General features: G+C 38.0%; 1 protein-coding gene across 1 annotated transcript in view; it reads right to left on the bottom strand.

Annotated features, from left to right (window-relative positions):
* Positions 1-4,412: 4,412 nt before the first annotated feature.
* The window catches only part of XKR4 (XK related 4), a 212,206-nt gene continuing 190,659 nt past the window's right edge, over positions 4,413-25,959 (bottom strand). Inside the window, exon 3 of the mRNA XM_030239743.2 lies at positions 4,413-5,482. Within this exon, the coding sequence (XP_030095603.2) occupies positions 4,536-5,482 (947 nt within the window). The 3' untranslated portion in view covers positions 4,413-4,535. The remainder of the gene's footprint in view (positions 5,483-25,959) is intronic.

Below are 25,959 nucleotides of genomic sequence, written 5' to 3'. Positions count from 1 at the left end.
CATTGTGCAGGCAGTGCAGGGGGTGCAGAGTAAATCACAGCATCTCTGTCACTCTGGATTGCACAGCTTCAGGCAGGGAGAGGAGAAAGGGCAGGGGCTTTGGAAGCTGAATCACTGGCAGAGCCAACTAAAACTCAGTACAGTGCCACTTTTAAGGCTCCTTTGGAATGATATGATAAAATTACACACACTTCAGACTCGTTTAATTTGTGTTCTAAAAACCCCAACAGTATAGTTGTGAGTATTTTGCCGGCCAATAAAAAGTAAATGAACATATTGCATGATTGGGAGTCCCTTTCCAAATAAAGCAGCACTTCTACTTTTAGTACCACTTATGAATTGCTCTTTTGGGGAGATAATGATGTATTGGAAAGACCATCATATGTTTTAAACTAATACAGGTTTAATAGCTATTCACCACATATTAAAAATTAAATGGCCAATAAAATTATAATTTTCCTTCTCTGCTTAAAAATTTACAAAATCAGGCAGATGAGACCTAGAGTTAAATTTTGGAAGGAAAATTTTCTCCAATTTTATAAAAATTAATTAATAGAAAATTTGTTGGTTTGACAATGAAAATATTGTAAATATGCCATCAAGTCCATATAACCCAAGCAAAGAAACATTGTTCTGTCACAAGAAGCATATTTAAATTGACATAAACAAAACTGGAAATTAGTATTTTCATTAATAAATATGCATGGAAAGAAAGTATTGCACATATTTGTAAAGAACTTTTTTAAGAAAAATTATCCCATTACAGAATAAACAGCTTTTAAAATAAGTAAAAAGTTTTCTCTTACATTTTCTTACATGTTTTCTGAATGAACATGGGTGTACATTACCTTTATTTAATTAGTGATAGCAAGTGAATTTTCTTTTCTGCAACAGACAAATCCACAACTCTCAAAATTTTAGGACCAAGTTTTTAACCAGGTAAATTACCATTAAGTCTGCTGCTAAGTTTGTTTGGTTCATTAGAACAATGCTCCCATAAGTCTTACTGCTAACAAATAGATGTGATTGCTTTTTTTTTGCCAGAATGTAAATATGAAAATATGAATGCTTTTATATTTCTGTATTCTGCTGTGAAATTTAAAAGGCCCGATGATTTCATTACTTGAAAAGCAAAAGTTCAGGTTTTTTACAAGTCCTTTTTTTAAAAATTTTATTTTTGCTATTGCTGTCTCAGTTGAACTTTATTTATTTTAGAACTGTCTGTGGCAAAAAGAAGAGTGCATATTGATTATTAACTGTCCATAAGGCCATAATGGAATTTCAGCATGGACTATGTTTATTCTTGGCAATTTCTATAAAAAATCCTTACAGCTTTTAATGTGAAGACTCACAGCAATGCAAATTAGGAAACTGTCCATGCAGTCATCAGAGTGTTTAGATTTCAGTCACTGCCCTCTTCTCAGTGCAGGTGACACTGATGTTAGGATTGTGAGAGAGCAAGATTTTGGAGAGCAAATTTTGACTTAGTGCATAAGGACTTCTACCCCTGCCTCAAACTGCCAGATTGAATGCTGAGGACAAGGTGTGTACATGAGTGCTGCATATATAAAAATATATGTACACAAACACACACATATTTGTCACTCTGCACTCACACCCTGCAGTAGTTTCCTTAAGACCAACAGTTTTGCAAACATTAGTTTAAAAAATTTAAAATGCTGTGAGAGTAAAGAAAAGAAATTTTAGGCATGAAAAACCACATGGATAAATAACATCTCTGTGTCCTTCCTTTCAAAACCAAATAAAAGCAAATCAAACTCATCCCAAACCTTCTTCAGAAACCTTGCAATGCAAGCACTGGTGAAGACCTTGACCCTTTAAATTCCATGCAAAGCAACTTTTCTTCACTTCTCTAAGCCTGGCCAAAGGGCTCACAGCCCTGACAAGAGGAAGAGGATGAGAGGGACCTCAGAAGAGGCAGAGCCTCCCTGGCAGCAGCGATGCTGCTCCTCTCCCCAGGAGCTGCTGGTGGGAGACTGAAGCTTGAGAAGGCTGCCCACAGTGCCCCACTCAGGCTGCAATTTCTGAGTTAAAGCAGCAGCAAGCACTTCAAACTGTCTCCAAATGAAACCCTCACATCTTGGATCACAGAGCTTACATTTGCCTTCTCTGTGAAGAAAAACAGAATTCCCTTGCATGAACTGGAATTTGATTCTGGAGTGAAGGGTCTGTTGAACATGACAGGACAAAGGACTTGCTTCCAAAATCTTTTTTTAGCAGTTCTTACAGTGGTATATTTTCTGAAAAAATGAGTGTTTTTCTCTGAATAATCAGCTGTATCTCCATGAAGAAAAGGGTAACCACTTTGTAAAAAGCTTCAGGTTTGGACTATCAAAGATTTGTTTTATTTAAAAAATTTTTATAGAGGCAGTTGGCAATTGCTTAATTTGAAAATACCTAAGAAACCCCGAAGCATAGGATTTTTCTGATCTCTGTAAAGTTCCTTCTGCTTTGCAGATTCCTGCACTTCCACAGGCTTTTGTTTAGAGGAACTTGCCCCAGCAAAGTTGGCCATTTCATAGTACAAATATTTGTAATAGGAAAGACAGAAATTTACCCAGCAGCATACACAGCAGTGACTACACTGGATATATCTGACAGTCCAATTATCAGGTCTTCTCCATCCTGACAATGCCATTTACAACAGTAACTCTTCAGTTCTGCTTTGCTCTCCTAAAATGGATGGAAATAGTTATAGCAAATTGTTTCTCATGGAATCACTTGGTGTCTTTACAAGCCACTTACATTTGAAGCAGGATCCACAGTTTATAGAGTATTCTAAAAGTACCCATGTAGGCTTTCATATGGCATTACACTGCAAAACAAATCCATAATGTGTGAAAACCAGGTTTATGTCAACCTGCAAAAGCCATTTGATAAAATTCATGGACCAATTCTTAAAATCTAAGCTATAAAGAGAATGAAATGTATTAAAAGATTTGAGGTTTATAAAAAGTAACATTTTACACCATATTTTTACTTTACAAAAATATTGAAATAATCCATGAGTTTTTCACTCTGCACCAGCTTTAAAAAAAATACTATCAAATTTTGACTTGCACCTTTAATGCATCTGAAAGCACCATCAGGGGATACTTTTAACATAAAGTATAATACCTTTAACTAGATTTAGGGAGGTATTTAAAACCCAAAAGCTTGCATCAAAAGCACTCTATTACAAGAGATTCTAATTTTTAGACATGTCTGGACACCAGTCTTGAACAGGCAGAAGAGGCTCTTCCACATAACTTGTTTATATTATACTTCCATGAATATACTTACTAAGAGGTGGCTGAAAGCCTTTAAAAGACATCGCTTTCACCTTGAGGGGGAAAAATCAGAGCTGTCTCTACACATTGAGAGCTTGGTTGGTCTTTCCTGCTTCTTTTTCTGGTAGGGCTTGTGCCACTTGTTGTGTCCCTCGGGCAATATCAACCTTGCAGTTATACAATGTTTGGCACTAGAAGGGTATGGCATGTCAGTCTCTTGTCACACCTGCATACATTCACACACTGCATCATGCATTCTCAGTCCTGAAACAGAGAAGTTTCAGTGTGCTCAGCTCCTTGTGGTTCCCTCTGAAATATCTGAAAGGGGTCCTCCAAAAAGTTTAGAATATGAAAACTATACTTCCTCGTTCTTTTACTTTTGGTTTTTTTTTTTTTTTTTTTGCAAATTGAACACTGAATCATGATTATCATTTAATGAATATCACTACGTGCTAGAGCTCCTTATTTCTCCTCAAAACCAGAAGTGAGCTGCATAGAGTTTCTATTGAAAATAATGCCAAGAAGTTAAACTGCATTTAAAAAAGACTTTTTGAAATTCCACAGAAAACAGACAGTCCTGGTAGTGTTAATTTTAATGACCTAGTTAATCAGAATTTAGTTTATTTTCCATTGACAGCCTTATAAACATGATGATGTTTCTTTTTAATTAAGAACTATTTTACAAACCTATTCTAACCTGAATGGCTGATTTATGGGAGTGCTGAAGACTACTAAGCTCCTGGTTTTTGCCCCAGAAAACAGTTTTCCTAACAGCAGTGCTGTATGCTACAGTTTTGTTATTTTTGAAAAGATGTGGGTTTTTTTGTTTTTGCCATTGATTATGGAAATATCAATCATTCATTTCTAAAATAAAATGCACTACTGGCTGAAGCTGAAAGCTCTGGTCAGAGCCTTTATATTGGTTTGATTGAAAGTATTGTGCAGTCAGAATTTCACACCAGTAAGGGCTGGTGGGTGAGTTCCCCCTGCTGATGTAACTGATTTGTATGTGTGGGTCGGGGTTTGGGGTTTTTTGAGGCTTTCAGATGATGCTGCTGTATCAGTGTCCTGCAGACAGACTGCACACAGTGGATCAAATGATAATCATGATGATAGCCAGACTAAGAACGCTATAGCTCGCTGCTCTACTTGCAGTACGCAGTTTAGTTGCTCCTACAGCCCTACTGTCAACCCTTAATTTGGACTGTAACGTTGGAGCTGCTCCAAGCTGTGTTTTTGTTTTGTCTACAATGTGGTTTCATATTCCAAGCGCTCCTGAATGAGGGCATCATCCTTATACTGTAGCCGTGGAGGAGCAGGGGAACATTCAAACGCTAAGATCGCCTTCCTCAGGCTCCTGTCCAACACGTGTCTCTCCCATGCTGGGTACCTGTTCCTGAACAGATCGATTTTAATGACAGACTCCTCAATCCTTGGTGGCCGGGAGGAAGGTGTGGACGGTGCAGTGGGTCTCACCTGGAACACAGGCACACACCCATCCCTCTCCGCAAATTTTTGATCCCTCTCGCTCGTGACGCTCCGGTTGTTGGAGATGGAGCGCAGGGTGCTCGTGGCCACTTCTGGGGGAAGGGTGAAGGCAGCGGCCGGGTCCTCACAAGCACAGCTTGGTGACTGCCCAAACCTCGGTCCGTTGGGGTGAAAGAAGGCATAGTACATCAGCATAAAAACAATGCCTGTTAAAAAGCTGCTGAACACTACACACAGTGCTGGTATGGCAAATGCATCAGAGATTGGAGGGGCCTTGTACAGATACCAGAGAACGCTCAAGGCGGTGTTTTCTAAAAGGATGACAAAATAGTAAATGAAAAGCCTACAGCGTGTCCTCCCTTCCTTGACGTTGAACCAGCTGAAGATATAGATGATCCCAACAACCATGTCGAAGACTATCTCCTCCCATTTAGTGATGCAAAACTCTGTCTCGCAGTGAACGATCCAGAAGGTCATGATGCACCAGTGCAGCACGATGAAGATCCCAAAGTACAGCTGGAAAACCGAGGCAAACAGAGCAAAAGTAATGACCCTTGCTGCAATGGTGAAGAAGTGCCAGCAGAACTGGATTATAACAGCCATGTAACTGATGGGTTTCTTGTCATCGCGGGAGTCACGGAGGGCCTTTTGGTAGGAAGCCAAAGCCCAAGCCAGGGATACAAGGGATGCTGCAGCAGTAAGACCTAGGAGGAAGCAGGAGATGCAGTTAAGGCATAATTAGTATGTCAGCACCGAAAACAGTGAGATCCTTGCTGCTTTAGACATGTTCTCCACCCCTGGCACAATAAAACCTCTTCCCTCTCCTTTAGCTCAGAGTAATGAACCTCTGCTGCTGAGATTTCATTGCCCAGTGCTGGATACGCACAAATAACAGCAGCTATTAAACCACGCTCCGAACCTCTCCTCTAGCAATCACATACTTGAAACAAATTAATTCACAACTTTAAGCAAGTAGGTGTCTCTGTCATCTGTGTGATTTAAGGGGACCTGCTGTGGTTTATGTTTTCAAGAAATAATATGAATATTCTGATTTTCATAAGTCATTAAGAAGCCTAATATAAAGCAACCAAGTCTTTCTAATTACAATGCCAGCATCATCCACATATACACTAAATCAATGACAATGTGAGCATAAATATACATAAAATCTATTAAAAATAAATTTATGTTACTCTTGTTACATCAAAATTTAAACTGACTGCCTTACTCTTGCTGAGGGAAAAATAATGCCCATTTTGATATTTTCACCTGTTTTAAACAGAACTGTAATAAGTAGAAAATGTCAGAACTTACTTTCTTCCATCTGGAAATTACATTTATTTTTAAAATGTTGGAATTTTTTACAGAATTAAAATAGTGAGTAAAGATGCTCCTAAAGTAGGGGGCTATGTAGTTTATATAGCCATTCTGTTTCCAGTATACCACAGAATTGCCTATTTATAGGGCCCCAAATGATAATATTTTAGTAAAACCTGACAAATATTTAAAGCATTCAATATGAAATTATTTCTCATAAGATTTAAAAGAATAGTTTTGTGAAAATACAAAAACTGTAAAACAAATGCTAGAAAATAGACCTTTCTATACTTACTTTAAATGTGTATTGTTCTTTTCTCCTCAAGGGAATTTGATTCTTGTCAGTAGGAAAATTTAAGAAAAAAACCACTGCTTTGAAATGAATCTGACTTTTAAACTAATCTGTTGCTTCCAGACACTACCAGAAAAACACCTTACATTCCCATTTCAAAAATGGTATAGATCAGCATTATTATTCAAATGATAAATACTTACATAGCATTCTGGTAGAAATGAATGATAATTCTTCTTTACTAGAAGATTAATTTTTATTTACTTACGCCTTGTATCCAGCTGCTTTGGATGGAAATGGGAATTGCAATTGAAATGCAAAATCCTTGCCTTTCAAGTGTATTTTTTATTTAAATAAAATTGCAATAAATGTTGTATACAGAGGAAAAATGAATCAAGCATTTTATATTTAAAACTGGTTTACTACCAAAGCTAATTTTACATACAGCTAATGAATGAATTCATAAGTCTCAGGATCCCAGACTGAGAATTTATTCATAGGCCATTTAATGATAATGATGCTTCAGATTATTCTTTTTCTAAGCAGTTCCTAAACTTTGAACTAGTTATTGAAGTAAATCAAACTGGCATGAAGAAAACATTTCTTTTGTCTGCTGTTAAAAGCTGTTTAATCATTTCAACAAGATTTAGTTCTGGATGCATAGACAGTATTTTTCTTCCCAATTAAACAGCTTTCTTTAGAACTTGACAATCAAGAATATATTTCTTAAATATTATAAATTTTAAGAAATTGTAATAATAGGAAATGTTAAATTTAAGCCTAAATACATGTTGCTATTTACTTTGAAAGAAAACATGAAAAAAGATTATTTTAAAAGAGAAAAAAGTAAGTTATGGAGATAAAATCTATTTAAACAAATCACTTGGTATAACACACTAAGATTTTGCTCATTAAGTAGTATAGAGAGATTCATTGCTTTCAGGAGGGATTTTGTTTGTCAGTGTTTCTCCCTCTCTGGCAGGGTGCTAATAATGTTGTGAGCTCCCATGAATGCATGAATTGAAAACTCCCTCATTTCAAAAATAAAAACAATAACAAACAATCAGCAGAAATATAAAGCAAACTTAGGATTCCAGGGAGAATTTTTAATAAAACTTCATCACTTTTCTTCCCATGCAGATGCCTGTGTGAAAAAACAACAAAGTTACTTCTGGAATCTTCCTTCATGGACAAAAATAAACTTTCAGCAATGAAGACAGGAAAGAGACATGGTATAAATTGGTGTTTTCATTTCTGATGTGTATATTTGCTTTTTCACACTGAGCTGCCTTTCTGTATCCATTATCTCTGATGCCAACCCTGGGAGCTGAAAATTTAAGTTCTTGTTTTCCTGTAGGAATGTTTTAAGTATTGAAAAAATACAGTTCATTTCCCTCATGAAGAGAAAAGTTGAGAAAGGTAGATGAATAGGATGAAGAATCTTTCAATACAAACAAGCCACTCCGAACAAGAGCTCAAGAACAGCATTATCAGCACAGGAAAAAATAATGTGAGCGAGAAATCCATACATTTCCTTTGCAAATCTAACTTTAATGACCTCACACATTCCCCCAGAGGTTTGAAGAGATATCATCAGTTTTGCATTAGGAAGTGTTGAATCATTCAATAATGCACACGAAATACAATGTTAAACTCTCAGGAATTTCCACTGTTCTAATGCTAATTAATTCATAGTCACTGTCTGGGACATAAAGAAGCAAGTACAATAGCTATGTAATTCTGTTATTTAAATAGTCATTAATAGGGAATCATAGTCTGCTTTTACAGAAAATACTCAGGGATATTGGCATGCAGGAGAGAAAAGGAGACAAGGGAATGTACAAATGGGAGGAATTGCCAGTTAATAGATTATGTATCTGCTCTTGGCTATTGGCAATGCTATTAGGGATACAGAATTAAGATAAAGTTAAATGCTTCATGGGCTCCATCCATTTTTCTTTATTGATGAGACCAAGCACTGAAGAATTATTGAAAGTAAATTAATAATGAGAACAATGATGTAGAAGTGATGCAAATGGCAGTTTGCTAATAAATGTCACTATATAAATAATTCACTAGGAATGGTTAGAAATAAAGTGAATTATTGTAGCACTAAATGGATAATTCATTAATTAGAATATATTGATGCATTTGCTGAGTATATGTTCATGTAAACGTCTTTATCCCTATTGCAAAGAGGAACTAAAATAAATTTCTATTACTTTCAAACACACATTGTAGCAATGCAGGTGCAGTCAGGAAGACTTATTTGCCACTCAGAAATGAACAGAGGTTGGACAAGATCTGTGGGGCCACTGTCCATGAAGAATAAGAATCAGCTTTCCCACTTGCTTGTCTGCAGTCTCTGCACTCTTTTTGGGTACTGCAGCAGCTTTCTGGTTGACTCTCTTGCATTATGAGTCTTACATTTAGGGTCTTGATCTCAGAAATTAAGACTAAATAGCAATTCTCAGTGAATGTGTACACAAGCAACTATATGCTCATCCACTACAGACTGTTACAAGAGCCAGAAAGCAGGAATTCTCTAAAACAGCATTAGGAAGCATGAAAGCATGCTCCTGTTTCTTTCTTTTCTAAAGCTTCCAACATTTTCCGCAGTGTATGATTTGATCTCTAAAGCTCTGTCCTGAAGAGGAAAGAAATGCAAGATTTGCACAGGAAAATCCTCACAATTTGCATCAACAGAAGGATGTTTTTGAACGGTTCTAGAGTGGACACCTGAAATACCCTAAATTGCCAAGAGTGGGAGTGTACATACCCACTTTCAGCCTTTGCAGCATAGCCCATCCACAACAGTCACAACAGAAAGAAAATAGAGCATTGCATCAGGACAACATTCTGTCAGGAACTAATTATAATCTGTTTTGAGTGAAAAATACAGTTTAACCTCTTTTATTCTGTGAACGGTTTGCATTACGTAATTATATTATTTGACTAAAGGAATGACATCTTTTTAATTACCAATGAGTTTCAGATGTTCTTAACATAGTGAGAATATATCAGACTTTCTGTCTGATAAACAAAGAACAGGATTGTTTTGATTCAATCATAATTTTAATTTCTTTCCCTGAAATTAATAATTTTCCCATATATGATGTGTGCTTGCATTTTATAGATTGTGTCATTTCTCTGTGTACACTTTAAATATATGACATAATACACTACAATGAGCTACAGCTCATTAAAGACAAGATAAAAAACTAACACACATGACTTTCACGAGTGAAAGCAAATGCATATGAAGGAAAAGATGCTGCATACAGAGATGAATACATTCACAAATGTAATATTGTTTCAAGGAAGCAAGCAAGCTTGAATAACTAGATGAGAATAATGGAATTCTCCTCAATTGCATTTTTGAGAAACCTGATTTGGACTTGAAAGACTAAAGGTATATCCAGGTCCATAAATGACATTTTTTCCTAATCATATCAGTACATAAATCCTATACAGCATAAGGACAGAGAAGCTCAAGTCAGCTGGAAACCCTACAAATGAATGAATGATCTGAGAAAGTGCTCCTTGACATTCAACCTGATTTCAGAAATCAAACTCCTGCCAAGGCATCTGTCTGCTTCATCCTTCCTTTAAACTTGAACTCATCTCACCATTTCCAGGAGTAAATTCATCTAAAAGCAGGAATACCAAATGCAGCAGGACATCTAGGTGTGACAACAGTGCCTGGGATGTGAGACTTTGAAACATTATTTTAAGAAAGCCTATTTTTTGATTTTTCTTCTCAGCTGGAGAAGTGACATTACTTGCATCCAAGCTTCCAGGTGCTTCTCTGAACCACAGCCAAGGATCTCTAATATTCACATCTTAGTCCTTTAAGAAACAGCATGACTGTATCCCTCCAGCTTCAGAAAATGTCTTGATATATTTACACATCTTTTGCCACACTGCTCTGCAAGTATAGGCACGAGCTTAAGACTCATGTGGAGGCAGCCTTTCAGGCAGCTTGAAAATTGTCTATGGGTTTCTGCACTAATTCTTCTGTTCCCAAACACAGTCTTTGACAGCAGTGTATGTCATGGTGTACATACCATGCTTCCATGTGTGGTTTAGTACACAGGAGGCTTTGCAGGCTTTAAGGGCAGCTCTTGGTCACATCAAGGGCCATGTGTCCAGGTTGTCAGTACCTGTTTCATGCTCACAGATCTCATTCCCTGATCAATATTGTGAGATGACACCTAAAGATGAACATTACTTTTGTTTTATGAGTTCCTATTTTCTGAATGGATAACAATACAAACTCTTGCCCTCACCTGGGCTGTTTCTCCATAAACATGTTGCCAAAATGCTATTACATTTCCATGTCAACAAGTTTGTCATATATTAGCTATCATAAACCAAGATCAAAGGCTTTCTGTTCTACTGAAATAAGCTTCCTGAGGTCAGAAAAGCACTTTTTTTCTTTTTTTCTTAACTCTCACTATATCTGATTGTGACTAGATTGAAATGGCACCCTACTGAAATGTTCCACTCCTGTGGTTTTACACTCAGACTGTTTCCAACCCACAAACATGGCAGTGTCAGTGTCTGAGGATGAGTCTCCACTAGTTCACATTTCCAGTTTTTTTGCCACAGGCTTCATTCATAGCTGGGGATTTTCAAGGCAACATAGATGGTTTCATCAGCTTGCCAACATTCAGCTTAACTTTCTCCCACTGCATACCAAGGGGGATTAATGCAGCATAATGTGTGTCAAGAACTCTTCCCTGTTGAAATGTAAGTCAGAATTATACCTGATATTACTCCTCCTATGTGTTACACAATACTCATAGAACATGCTAGCATATATATAGGAATAATGTCTCCCATGATTCCTGCCAGCTGCTTTCAATAGACACTTCTAGTGGTACAACTTCCAGCTACTTCTATAATTTGCCTCTGCACAACAACTTGGTCATTGCCCTGATAATCAAGAAATACTCTTTGTATTGTATTACTTTCAGCCTTATTCATTTTACCTACTCCTAATTTTATACCAGCAGTGGTTTGGATTCTCTGCAGAGGACCAAGGTTAACTGGCAAAAGTTTGGCTTATTGTATGTATCTTTAGCAGTTTCTTAGGGTCTGTACAGGACACCTGCCTAATAATTTATCTCTTGCTGTGCTCAAAGTCTTATCCACCTCTGCAAATCTTACTTTTAGACAGTGTGGAGAAGCTTCTGCTGAACAGCAACCCTGGTCATAGCTTTAAATACATGGACCATGGTCATAATTTTATTTCAAGACAAAATGAAGCAGAGATTTCCTTTGCCTTGCCCCTAAATCCAAACTAACTTTTACCCAGTTTTTGTTGTTAATGTTTCAGGAATTGTATTAGAAACTATGAATACAATCATATGCAGGGACCACAAGAACCATGAAAGTTGGCTCTCTCCTGTCTTTTTGTGGTCAAAAGACCACAGTAAGTAATTGAGATCTCTCTTTCTTCACAGAACACCAAAATATCCACTGCCTTCTCCTCTATCTGTAGAAGTAATTGGCTCTTTCAGATACTTGAATGGAAGTCTCACTGTCAGAATACCCCAGCGAAGGCTAGTTACTAGCTCATATGCTGGGTGATCTCTTCCCCTTCAATTACATTTTTCTAAGATTTGTTATTTTCTTGCTCTACTAAAGATGTGTTAAACTTAAAACTTTCAGTTTAGGAGTCCTCATTAGCCACCAATCAAGTCCAGTCCTCCACTGGCAGTGACAGCCACCAGGTACTCATGTGTGCCGAGCAGTCTGTGTGCTGCCAGGCTTGGCAAGACAGCATGAGATCATTTTGCCTGTTAGGAATCTAAACTTAGATTCTGTACTTTCACAGCTAGACTCCTTGTCTGTTAGCTAATTTAGTGTCTTTTATTCCAGTGAAGTATGTGCAGCACAAACATACCCACTGACTCCAGGCTCATTTCCATGATTTCTACACTTCAGGGCTTTCAATGCCATGAGCCTGCTGCAAGAAATCAAGGGATTGTTTGGGGGATACAGCAACCCCAAGCAGAACAAGCCCCCTGCCATTAGCTCTCAAGAAACATCATGACAACCTAATGCTGAGTTAAATATAGGGCACCATCTACGGGGGACAGCTCCACCTGCACTGCTCTGTCCAATGCATGGACACCTTCCACAGCACCTATGGCAGCAGGAGCAGCCCTTCTCCCTGCCTCCCAGCAGGAGAAAGAGAAAAAGACAGAGTATACCAGACATGTAAAAAATCCTGTTAGAACTTAGCTCTTGAGGAAATGCCTTTCTGCTGGCACACATTTCTGTGATTTCACTGGTATTCTTCTCTCGAGCCTTTATAGGCTTTTGCTCACACAGCTTCTGTACAAATTCTGCCCTCTATCTCTAATCTATTTCACTGATTTGGAGGAACCAGCCACATGGATTTTCATTCCATGGCATCTAACAAGATCAACTGCAACTTGTTTTATGGGAGACGCTTTGGAAAAATATTAAAGTGAACCCCCCATCCTCCTGATGATATACACAGTAAATGCCATTTAGGTTATTTAAGTCTTCTATTAAAGAATAAACAAAATTTTTAAAAAATATATTACTTAGTCTGTGAGAGTGCATAAGCATGAATAAAGAGAAAATTAGTATTACATTTGTGTCTTTTGCAAAGTCACTGTGTCACCTGCCCCAAGGTTTGTATGCCATCCTTCTCAGCTCACAGGGCAGGGCCCTGCCAGACCCTGGTGGCTGGCTTGGCACTGCTGCAGGTGTGGACTGAACCCACACATCAAAAAAAGGGCAAGAAAGTAAAACTTTGTATTAACAACTCTCAGAGCAACAATACAAAACTAGAACTGAGATGATTACAAAATTTGGAAATAAATCTGTTGAATTGAAAGCACGGCGGTGCTACAAACTGTATCGGTTTCCTAATCAATTTTCCATGAAACTGTTTTCTAATTTTTTTTAATTGGGTGTCAGGTGTCCAAGTGTTGGCAGGGAGACACATGGGGTAGCCTCTATGATGAGAGGTCAGAGCCTATCCCAGGTGGGACACAGTTGTTTCCAGCCAGTTTCCAGCCAGCTCCAAACTGATCCACCACAGGAAGCAGCTGAGCCCACCAGCCAATACGTTGGTGCCAATGAAAAATGTATTGAAGAATTTAAAAATGTCTAATAGGCAGTGGGGGTGGGGAATGAGGATGAGAGTGCAGCCATGTAAGCACTGAGAGAGGAAGGAATGGGATGAAGCTCTCCAGGCAACTGTGTGACAGAATTATGGTAGAGCAGCTGATTTCCCACTGCCTGTGAAGGACCATGATGGAGAGTACTTACAGCCTGCAGCCCCTGGATATTTCTTGAAGGAAAGTATGGCCTTTGGAAAGCCCACACTGAAGCATTTTTTTCTTGAAGGTACTATACCATGTAGGAGAGATACCATGCTGAAGCAGATGAAAAGTGTGAGGAGAAAGAAGCAGGAGACAAAATGGTACGGACTGACTGTAACTCCTCATTCCTCATACCCTTGTTCTCCTGGAAAGGGAAGGCAGAAGGGTCAGGGATGAAAGAATGAAGTTTATTCTGGTAAAAAGGGAATACAGGCGAGAAATCTTGCTCTATTTAGTCCATGTTTCTCACTATCCACGTGTTTTCACTGGCAATAAATTACATTAGTTATTATATTGAGAGCTGAATCTGTTTTGCCTGTGGTGGTAACTGGTGAAGTATCTCCCTGCCTTTACCCCAGCCCACAAAGATTTTTATCCTCTTTTCTCACCCTGTCCAGTTGAGGAAGCAGAGTAAATGAGCAGCTAGGTGGGTGTCTGTCTGCAGTCCAAGGTCAACCCACCACATGGATCACCCACCACATGGATCACCTCATGCCAATATATTTTGCATGCACAATCTGTACATATGGTCATGGCTTTAGGGGCCAGGTTGTGTCTGTTCCCTCCAGGACCACTCAACAAAATTAATTTTTCCTTGCACAGGGATACATTAAACATTCCAGAAAATACTGTAAACCCTCCTTCCTCTGAAGGGTGCCTCACCACCTGCCAGTGACCTACAATGTACTGGCTGCCTCAAAAATGGATGTCTGAGAATATCAAAGCTGTCACATTATTTCCTGAGATTTAATGAGAGGATGTGGGAGAAGAATGCTGGGAATACCTGGGAGAATTGAAAGGTTACTACAAATACAGTTTTTCAATTTCTGTAGAGAAAAGTACAAATTCTGGAAAAGGAAGAACCTATAAATAAATAGCACCTAATAAATATTTTTTGTGTTTTAGTTTAATACAGTCACAACAAATTGACTATATCCTTCTTAGTGAAATTTTTTAGTGAAACATGTAAAAAATTTGATACTTCAGTAACGTCCTTCATAGATGCAGAGATATATTGAAAGTGAGACAGCACAGTAACAATCAGTTTAAAACACAAGCCACAGAGCACTGCATCATGAACATTGAGAGATCCTATAATTGTGTTCAAAGAAGTGAATAAGAATTCAAAAGTTTCAAACAAGGGACAAAACATCCTTCCAAGGGACATTTGGCTTGCCATTAAATATGCACTTTTTTCAGTTTGAATTTATCTACCTTTGGTTTTCAGCCCTTGATTTGGCTGAAGTTGTGTAGGATTCAAATGACTTCAGCATAATATTTCATGGACCTTCAGAATTTTAAAAATTTAAGGTTTCCAGGGCATCAGTTTTTTACTCAGAAGCCCTCAGTAGTAAATAGCTGAAGACAATTTTCCTAAGCCTGAAATGAGCTGATGAAAGATATATATTTTTACTATTACCCAAGATTTCAGATGTGTTTTGCAGAAGCATGCCACAAGCAAAACAGCTCCCCATGATCATACTGGCTGCAATATGGTGGAACATATCAGAAATTGTATTTGGCAAACTCAAACTATCTCTTCTGGGTATTTTTGTCAAGACCTAGTGAGTATCCTAAACTTCAAATAGCACTATCACACTGGCTCTAGAAATGCTGCTGGGGATTTGGAAAAGGAAGGGCTAAATCAATATTTCAAATACACCAGAGATTTTAATTTTTTTGTAAGATACTGCACTAGCTGTGGCCAGCATCCAACACAGACAGGACTAGAAGCCAAGATGCATTTTGGCATGAAAAATATCCCAAATATCTTATACTAAGTTTTATTACAAATCAATAACAAGGGACCAGGTCACTGGCAAAAAAATTATTGACTCCATGCAAAGATAGCATGGGGCCCTTAAATCTCCTTAAGTCATGATTTTAGGATTGGCTTTCAGTGCCTCATAGGCTCATATTGGCTTTCTGAAAGGGGATAAATTTCAGCCCTCATTAAGGCTGAACTTGCACATTAAAATTGTTCTAAAGTTAGTACCTTATTTTACACGATTTGTCTAAGAAACATTTTGTGTACGAAGCATTTTTTTGTGTTTGTATTTTAAACTTCTCTAAGCCCACAAGAGATGTTGAGGATAATGTCTCATATGGTGCTTAGGGACAAAACACAATTAGTGTCACTCTGAAAAAGAAATCAATTCAGTATTTGCTCAATCCCACTTAGCAAAGACAAAACTGGAGCTGTTAGTTCATGTTAGTACATGAAGAAGTTTCCTTTGGATCAAACTCTTTGCTAGGTTTCTTGCACTTTGATAAAAGTTCAAGTGTATTTTCACAGTAATTCATTAAATAGACTTATTTTTCTGTTAGTGAAAAAGCAATCACTAACCTCTTCTCCTCCATCTCAAAAGAAAATCCATATTTTCACCTACTGTGGAGATAATATAAATTGAAGCAAAGCCTAACAAACTGTTTTGAAGAATATTCAGTGTATTTTGAAGATTAATTCTGCTTCCAGCTCATGCCATGCTTGGATTATTTTAGGTCTCATATTTATGTCTTTGTCTTCAATATTAGTTGCAAAGTTATTCAATATCAGCAAGGAAGATCTACAGCTGTATATCTACCTATGAGTGATACAGTTGGAATATACACACATGATGTATGCAGGTGAGTATTACACACAATCTGTATGTATGGCATATTTAGAGTTATATACTACATAAAGACAGAAAAACTGGTGCAATTTGAATATACCAAGCAAAATAATGACTCAAAATTTCCTCTGGAAAGCTTTTCCAATATTTATCTGTGGCTTGTGCCAAAAATTTGCTCCTTGTCGCAAGTTTAAATGAATCTAATTTCCATTTCTGCTGCTTGTCTGGAAGATTGAAAAAGTTTCCCTGGCTCCTGTCTTTAAGCTATTTTTTTTTTCAAATGTATAAGTACACAGAGAGAGTGACTGAATTATTTCTTCAGCTTTTCCCCAATATTCTAGGCTTATGAGTTCCTAAAAGACTTATATCCCAATACTTCACTGATGGCCTCTGAGACTATTTTTTTCCTATCCTTTGAATTTCCTTGAGTAGCTCTTTCCTCCAAGAGGTGAGTCACAGAAGAGGGTACAGAGGTCTTACTGGTGGTGTTCAAAGTGGTTTGATCTTTTTATTGTGTCTACTGTATATTTTTCTTCCTCTTCATGCATGGATCAATATAAGGTTCAAAGTGTCAACTTGACACTGGGATCTCACAAAAAAGCTCTTCTCTCTCCTGCTCTGCCATCTTGTGAATTACTGTCTTCTAAGACAGACAATTTCCCATCCTATGGGTGGGTTTCTGATGGTAAAATACACTTTCCTGTATTAAACCATAATTAGTTGGTGGTGATAAGTTTTTCCAGTCAGTCAGATCAGCCTGTGATGGCAGCTGTCCTAAGCACTACCAGCTACCCTCCCATCTCTGGGCAAAGCCTGGAAATGCCAGTCACTGGAAACCCAGCTGGCAAATAACACATGTCATCATCTACAAGGCTATCAAACAAGATGAGAGCAAGGACAGGCATTTAGTAGGTGCTCCTGAACACTCCCTCACTTATTCTTTCCTAATTTCCATACCCATCTAGATGACAGATTTTAGTACACTTGAAATGAGCTCTACTCCTTCCTGCTTCAAGATCTCATGTGATTTTTAAGTCATATGAACTTTAAAAATATATATTTATACATTATTCATTATAGTTGCTGTGATCATTCTGACTTCTGAGCTTGTCAGTGAATGATTACAGGTCTGGGTAACAAGATCTGATATCCAGTAAACAAAAAGTTTTGCAGAATTCTACTGTCTCACTTCTAATTCTTTGTTACCTAAGTACACAGTTGACATTTCTATTATTTTCTGCTGAATTAAAGTCAGGACAATCTATATTAATATTTATTTCTGTGAACACTTCCTTTTAAAATTTTTAGATTTGTTTCTTTATGCATCTGCACATCAGTGTGCTCCATGACAATTGTTAAGAATGACCAACTGATTTCAACAGAGTTTGACACAGAAACAGATGTCTCAAAGACACCAAGTTCTGTGAGGTTTAGGGAAGGTGGCAGCTAGAGAAGGGCCCAAAGAAATGTTCCCACTTAAAGTATAGCAGACTTCAGGCTTTTCTTTTTTATGCCTGAATTTCAGGCATTTTTATGCCTTCAGGCATTTTTATTGCAACAGCTAGGGACCAATTAGTAAGTGAATAAATATGTCCCTGGCAGCTGGCAAATTCACAAAGATGTAACTTTGAGCTAATCCCAGCAGATATTGCCTCTTAGCCATCCTAACCCAAAGTCATGAGAGAGAGCTCAGAATAAAGAGGGGAGTGAACAGCACAGTGTGAAAACCCAGGGGATCTGAGAAAAAAAATGGATATATTCTCAGGGCAGTGGTTAAGGCAGGAAATGAGGCTTCATTATTTTTGCTGCTTGAAGAATGTATGTTGATAGGCACTCTCCTTTTCTTGAACTCATCTACTTCTCCAATATTTTGTTAAAATGTAATGTTTCAGTGTCTCCAGACAAACACGGCAGGGTCCTCCAGGCTGGAACATGAAATAGTTCAGGCTGGACACAGAATACAAAGAGGGCCCTGCAAATGGAATTCAAACACTTAGATCATGCTTTAAAGATTACTGAACATCTACCTCAAAGTGCAGATAAATGAGTATTAGTTTATACCAGTGTGACTGTAAATCAGATTCTCTGCCAACACAAAGGGGGAAGTGATAGTCAGCTGCATGCCTAATATTTATTTGATTTATTGGTTTTTTGATACAGTGTGACAGCAGATTAGCAAGGCATTTTTATGACACTGATGATCAAGAAGTTATCAACTCACATCACTGGGACATTTTAACAAAGAGAATAACAATAAGAAGGCATTCAATCTATAACAGTTACTTAAGTATGTGGGATTCACATTCCCTGAAATGAGAGAAGCAGTAAGAGAAGCAGAGAAAAGAATGATCAAAACCAATTCTTATCTCACTTGGTGCTCATGTGTTGTGCCAAAGCAGCATGCAGTATGGAGATTGTTTCCCCAAAGCGATGGGGTTTTGTTTCCTTGGCCAAACGCGTGTGCCGACTGTCGGTCAGCAAACAGCCAGAGATTCTGGGCAGCTGAGTTGAGCTGGGTGCTTCTGCAGATCCAGTTTAGATGTAGTGCAATATAGTATAAAATAATATAGTATAATAAAGTAATTAATTAGCCCTCTGATATCAGTGGAGGCAGACACATCACTTTCTCACCATGGTCGGGGTTGCCCTGCCTTTACTATATAAGTAAAGAAATTGATATAAAAATTCAGAAATAACTGATAAAAGCCCAGGAGCAGTAGTTCTACATGTATTGGTGAAAATACTAGACTAATAGAATATGGTTACTCTGGTCCACCCTATTAATTTTGATTTGGAAAGGAAACAGGATAGTGTGCATGCCCTTGACTGGGGGAAGGTATGCTAAGAAATATGCAATTTCCCTTCAGCTTTGGTAGTTGTTTGGATGTGCAACTGTGAATGACTCTTCATTCAGCCTGCAGAAAAATAGCTTATCTCTGCTCCTGCACTTAGATAACTCATCCCTCTCAGTCAATTAGAAACAACTATTCTTTAGAAAACAAAGCTCACAGGAAGCCCTCAGAGCCATGCCATAAACACAGTGCCAAGCAAAGAATCAAAACCAACACTATGACAAACTAATATCCCATTTTGAGATTTGAAAGGTAATATGAAAATACACTTCAAAGAGTTCAGATTCCCAGTTAGAGAAAAAAAAGTTCCATGATCTATTTAAGTAAAAGTTCTTCCACAGAGAGATGAAGTAAATAGGTTAGGCAATTTTTTTAAAAAATAATTGCTGTTCTTACTAGAGCACACACAAAATACCTTTCCCCAAACACTCTGGCACTGGTGGGTAAAAATATTTCACATTAATCAGAAATCCATTCAGTTTGTATGCAGAATGTCTCTATTTCTCTACAAGTTTTAATGTTAGGATACCATGACAAATTCAGTTTGAACTCTTAGCACTTCTGGCCTGGTTATACTGTAATGAGTTTCAGATTTTTCTATTGCTGTTTCCAACTGGTTTGAAACAGCAGATAATGGGCCTTGATACTAGCCAAGGAATAAATGCAACACTTTTGCAATAACCTAGCATACTTAAATTATTAATTTATTTTCCAAATCTTAACCTGGTCTGGAAAACAGGAGACAGAAATTTTGTTTTGATTATGTTTAGAAGAATATATGAATACAAAGTTGTCTAGATATTTTCCCTATTTGTTCTTGAAAAGCAATGTCTATCCAAGGGAAAGAGTGTGATTTAATTTACCTTTCTGAGATACTCAACTCCTCCTCCTCTCAGAAAATAATTAACCATAGAACATCTTCTCCATTTCAGTTCTGCATATTTTCCTTCTACTGTTTCTGACCCCAAGAGGATTCAGCATCACCTCCCTCCCAAACGCTCCCTTGGACACCTTCCTTTTCTCTTTGTCACCTCATCTGCAAGGTTTTCAAACTGCTTTTTTCCAATGTACCTTATATTTCTTGCTTTCCCACAGGTTCCCCAGCTCATATATTTGTTTTCTGTAGAGGTGCTCCAGATCCTTAGCTCTCTTCCTCCCTTCCTGTGTTTGTCTCATCTGGTATCTCCTCATCCCTGTACCCATCCCAGCACTGGGACAGAGTGCCCAGGTATCTGCATATAGATAAAACCTCTTGATGACTGGAGCATTGAGATCAGAGCTGTCTGATTCAGAAATGTGTTGTGGCCCACCCTAAAACCAGACAGCTGCCCTCTCATGCTCACTCCTCTTGGCAGCAGCATCCTGTCCCAGCAAACCACTGCTCTGGTTTCCAGACTATGTGTAGTCACACACAGGTAGCACCAATTTGCTGTTCTTCAGGCTATCCCCCAAGGCCAGCTCATCTGCTTTCCTTAAACAGACAGATTTTTTTTTTTTTTAAGTCCTGGTAACTGTGGTTATTTATAATTTTTTTTTTTGGTCAAAAGATCCTGCTACAGCAATGAATTTCATAGGAAATAATTATTCTTCTGAATTTTAAAGCAAATTTTACCAGTGCTACCTGCCTCATATTTTAATACAAGGTGTCATATTGAGGACAAAGGTCTGCTTGTGTGAGTAACTATCAAGGCAGCAAGGAAATTCACTGCTTCCTAGTTTTTCCAAAGCAGCCTTTATTATCTAGGGCATTTCAATTCACTTTCTCCTGTTCTGACTAGCACTCTTGTTTCCTAAATTATGTCATCAGGATAACCCCTGCCCTGTGCCTTTATACATTTTTATTACCTCTCTTTCTCATAATGAGGTGAGGAAACTCTGAATACAATTGTCAAGTAATCAGGTAAAGTTCCATAGACTGCAGGAATATATTTATAATTATTTGCCATCACACTGTGTTTCCATCTGCATTAAAATAATTTATGCTGTTCACAGAGTACCTAGATCCATAAATTCATAATTTAACATTAAAATAGATACAGTCATAGGCATGATCTCAGCACAGCCTATTCTCAGTGCAAAGAGTTCATAAACTGAGTACCTCAGAGGCTTCTGGGAAATGCAAGTGATGTTTGTACAAAAAATTGTGTCTGACAATATTCAGTTAATAAAACACATAATTTCTGTCCCCAGAGTAAGATTCCCTCTCCTTTATCCATGCTGAAAAGGTGACAAAATTTCCCCTTATAGCTGCATTGTATTCCTCTAAGCTCTTCAAGAGGAGCAACGTTGGCTGCCAGAATGTGAATGTTCCCGTGAATGGGACATTTAACAATTCTCTGCAGATCTAACACCTTTTCTCAAAATATTTTAGTATTCTCTGCAGTCATTGCATTATTCTTAAAATAGCTGATGAAGAATGTCGGTATGACATCCATTTTCCTGATGCATGAACCAGAGAAAAAGGAGCTGAGTGATTTGCCTGAAATCCCAACCTAGAAAGGCTTTTCAAGAGTAGGAACCCAGGAGTTTTAAAGCAAAGCCTATTATCCAAGGCACAAAGAGCATGGCTTCGTGGCACCTCAGTACCATGGGGCAGCAGACTCCTTGGCTAAACTTTCACACACTGAGTTATCTGCCTGCATTGATGCTGTGCTTATCAGAGGACTCGAGCCCTCCTGTCCATAAGCCAGCACTACAATCTGTGCCTGCACTGCAAACATTGGCTCATCAGCATGAAGCTGGATCTTCAGAAACTTCTCTCCTGAGCAATCAGTTTACTGAAAAGATATACAACTTGTATATTTTGGGAGCCAGCTGAGACCCACTTAATCTATCAAAAGCAACTGGGCTTTGAAAATAGGTGAAAGCATGAGGGAGAGAATGCTATGAATGGTGCTTTTTACAGTGTGGGCAGTGAGAGGTATTTATTTCATTCTTTCAAGCACTTGGCTAGCAACTACAATTCAGAATTATCACAACTGCCATTTCTCAAGAGCTATATAAATCAAGCTGTCTTACCAACTTAGCAGCTTTTTACATTCTAGATCAAGAAGGTCTTAGTTTATCTTCTTACAGCTGGAGGTGATGCTTTGTGCCTGCGCTCACCCAAGAGAGCGTTTAACCACTGTGTTTCAAGCATGCTGAGAATGCCTGCTGCAAACACTAGCATGCCTTTGGGTTGAGTTTGGGAGACGTTTTCCTGGAGATTTTCCAACCTTAGATGCCATTCACAAGATTATCACAGTGGTGATATATTTGTTTAAGACTTCACATTCATGTACACAAATTTCTAATGGGTTTCGTGCCAATTCACTGGCAAAACCACTGTTAGGTGAATTAATTCTTCTTAGATTAGTTTTGCAGAGGCATAAAATTCCAACAGCTTTCCTCATCTGAGAGACCTGAGGACTGAACATAAATTCTATGAGCCTAAATTTATGAGCATGAATTCTATGGGTGATTAGTGGTATTTGGTTCACTAAACCCTTATGGACCTTTTAAAAATATCTTACCTGGTATACTCAGTACAATTATTCAATCAAACACTGCAACTTGAATTCATCATTTTTGGCCAATGGTACATTCCACATACACATCTGGAACCTCTGAACTATACAGGGTATATACTCTGATTTTTAAATAGCAATTTAATAGCAGCACTGTCTAAATAAGGATATTTGCCTAAACCAGTTATTTTCTGAAATAATCAATATTTGTCACTTGTCTTTAAAAACTTCTTTTGCATCTTTAGGAATCAAACAGCAATTTTACTGACATATTGGAAGTAGAATATTAACAAATTTCCCTAACTGTATAAAAGCTGTTGTATTCTAGGTATTACCAAGCTGAACTGAATTATTACTGCATGGTAATAATGTCCTCAAAATAGAAGTCTACAATGTGAACACTTAAACTCATGTAATGAATGCCAATTATTCTATTACTCTGCTCAGTGTATAATTACAGAAACTGGAGAATATTCTGGGCTTACAGTTTCTCTATTGTTGGACTGTTTGGTAAACTTGACTGGCAGCTTCTCTGTTAATTTTTTTTAACCAGAAGGGAATCAAGTCATGCAGCTATTTTGAGTGACAGCTAAAGAATACTGACTAATGAGCAAACACTCCACGCTGCATTTTAAAAATGCAAACACCATCCAGGAAAAGGAGTTGAAGTAGCCAATTTGTATAATAAATGACTTTATAGGGCATGCATGATAACAGGACTGAGGAAAAATGGGATGCCAGTCCAGGTGGGCTCGATGCAGCAGGCATCCACAGCACAGGATGCCTTTACATCTTGAAAGGCCAGCACCACATACCTTGGCTAAATTTTCAATTAATTAAATAAGTTGTTAATATAATTAGCTTGCTCATTTTAGCTTTCCCAGGATGAAATTAATGAAAGAACCCTTTGCACTCTTGAAGACAGACACTTACATAACATAATCACACACATTTGCCATAGGAAATGTAGGTCCTTGGCCTTCAGAGTAGGAGGATGGATTGAGGGAGTTTGCCAACACATTATCTGGGCATAAATTAAAGGAGCTTGAAGGTGGCTGTCATTTGCCTTTGCTGCTGACAGTTTTAAAGGATTATTGATTCAGCTGACAAGCTTTGGAGGAGTGTAGCCACGTCTCCTTTCCCAAGGCCACAGTCTTTGCACAGGAGGGAACAGCTGCTTGCCTTCCAGGGCATCAGGGGATTGCTGCACACCAGAAAGCTCTTCTGCAGTCCCTGGCTGTGAATTAAGGCTGCTCCATGGTGGGAGTAATTGCCTGTGTTAGTGAAATAGGTCAGCCTGCCAAGCAATGCACGGCTCTTTCCTCAGCTGCAAACTATCAAAGCCTTAGAGAACCACCTAAGTTAAATGTTTGTGAGAGAAGACAGCAAGGGAGGGAGGAAAGCTGAGCAAAGGTTTAATGCATTTTAAGCAACCAGAAAATACCAGCGAGTCTTCCTTTCAGGAAAAAGAAAGCTCACCAGAACTGCTTTTCAGTAGAGGCACATAGTCACACAGAAGGAAAAGAGCACTGCTGAGGAACATAAAGAGCTGGTTTTTAATACAATTTTCTCTTGTTCTGGCTGTACTTGGTAACATTTCACCTTAGGGCTAAAACTTCTTGTTTGCTGACCCCTGGTACAACAAGGTGCAAAGGAAATACATAACTCAATAGGATTTGAGTCATGTTAAATCCATCATAAGAAATTTGTGAAATGTCTAGTTTCCAGTTTCAAAAGTAACTTAAGCTTCAGCAATAATTAAGTGCTTAACGCCCCTGATGTCAGTGGGAATTAGACATTAAAGCACTTCACAGGAAATCCTGTGGGCCAAGATCTCCACATCTAAAAATATCATTGATGTTAAGCTTGCTATAAGACTTCTACTAGAGCCCAAAATAAACCCTTACATTAAATCCTTAGTGCCAGCTCCAATTCAGTTACAGTTTTGGAAATGTAACCTGAGGGAATATTGACCCAGTCCCTTGCTGAGAACTTCTTCACTGCCTGTCTGGGAAAATTAGTTTTCCCAAGATTTGAACTATGTTTTCAGTGGTAGTGTTCTTCTGCTAGGAGTTAAAAGCTTCCTATGCTGTTTCCAGGGTTCTATCCAGCTAAGGTACCCTGGTGTATCTTTTTTCTTGCTTTGGTCAGTCATGCACCCACGAGCTTGCTTTTCTTCTGTGCTCCTACTTAAAGAATAGAACCCAATGAAAAATCCAAGATAAACCTCAAGCACCATTAGAATGACCTTCCAGGAGGGAAAATAGACATGGCCAACTTTTCTTCTGAATTAACTTAATATAAATGCTCAGAAGAAGCAGCAGTTTAACAACAAACTGCTTCGCTAATGTTTACCCAGCTGAAACACCAAATAGCAAGCCCAGAATATGTTTAAAAATCCTATTCATGGTTCTGATGAAAGTGAAATTATTTTTCACCCCTTTTGTGATTATCTTCTGCAATCCAAATGAACCCTGTGCCGTAAGTAAGTTTCTTATTTTTAAATTTTTTGTTTTATTCAGAAAAATTTCAATAGATGTTGAGCATACTTGGAGAATTTTCAAGGTTAATTGTCAAATCCTTCATGACATCATGTCAACTTCTCTGTGGTAAATATAGGCTTGGGATCAGCAGACTGTCAACTGTATTCATTTATAAGCCAGTGTTCCTAGAAACACATCTAAAGGCTATACTTAGAGGTTGTGCCACAATACTGCAGTGCTGCAAAAACTGGTCACATATGGAGGTAAACAGTTTTGAAAGGTTAAGCCTCCTCACTTGTGATATGCTCTGACATCCTGTGGATGCCAACTGGCTGAACTCAACACAAGAGGAAGAGCTGTGGGTATGACAGAAAAACAGACAGTTGCTTATTGGGATGAAAATTTACAGCTTAAACTGGTAGGATGGAAAATCTGCAGGGTACTGTTGGAAGATCAATGATATGGATGTGAAGACCAGGAACAGGCTCACAAGTGACTTAGTCCTCAGTGAGTTTTATGCCTGAGATCATGAATATTTATTTTAAGTAGTCAATTATTTATATTAGATAGCGTGCAAGTACATTTATTATAAATATGTTTTAAATACAGTATTAGTTAAAAAAGACAAGGCACCTAGTCACTCTAGACAACATGCAGAATTTCTCAAAAAGATTTTCAAGGTCTAATTTTGTGAGACTTAAAATAAACATGTCTCGCACTCATCTGTTCTGAGACAATCTCCTAAGCAA

The sequence above is a fragment of the Serinus canaria genome, chromosome 2 (genome assembly GCF_022539315.1).
Source record: "Serinus canaria isolate serCan28SL12 chromosome 2, serCan2020, whole genome shotgun sequence".
Classification (NCBI taxonomy): Eukaryota; Metazoa; Chordata; class Aves; order Passeriformes; family Fringillidae; genus Serinus; species Serinus canaria.
This window is presented reverse-complemented; position numbering and strand designations above follow the sequence as displayed.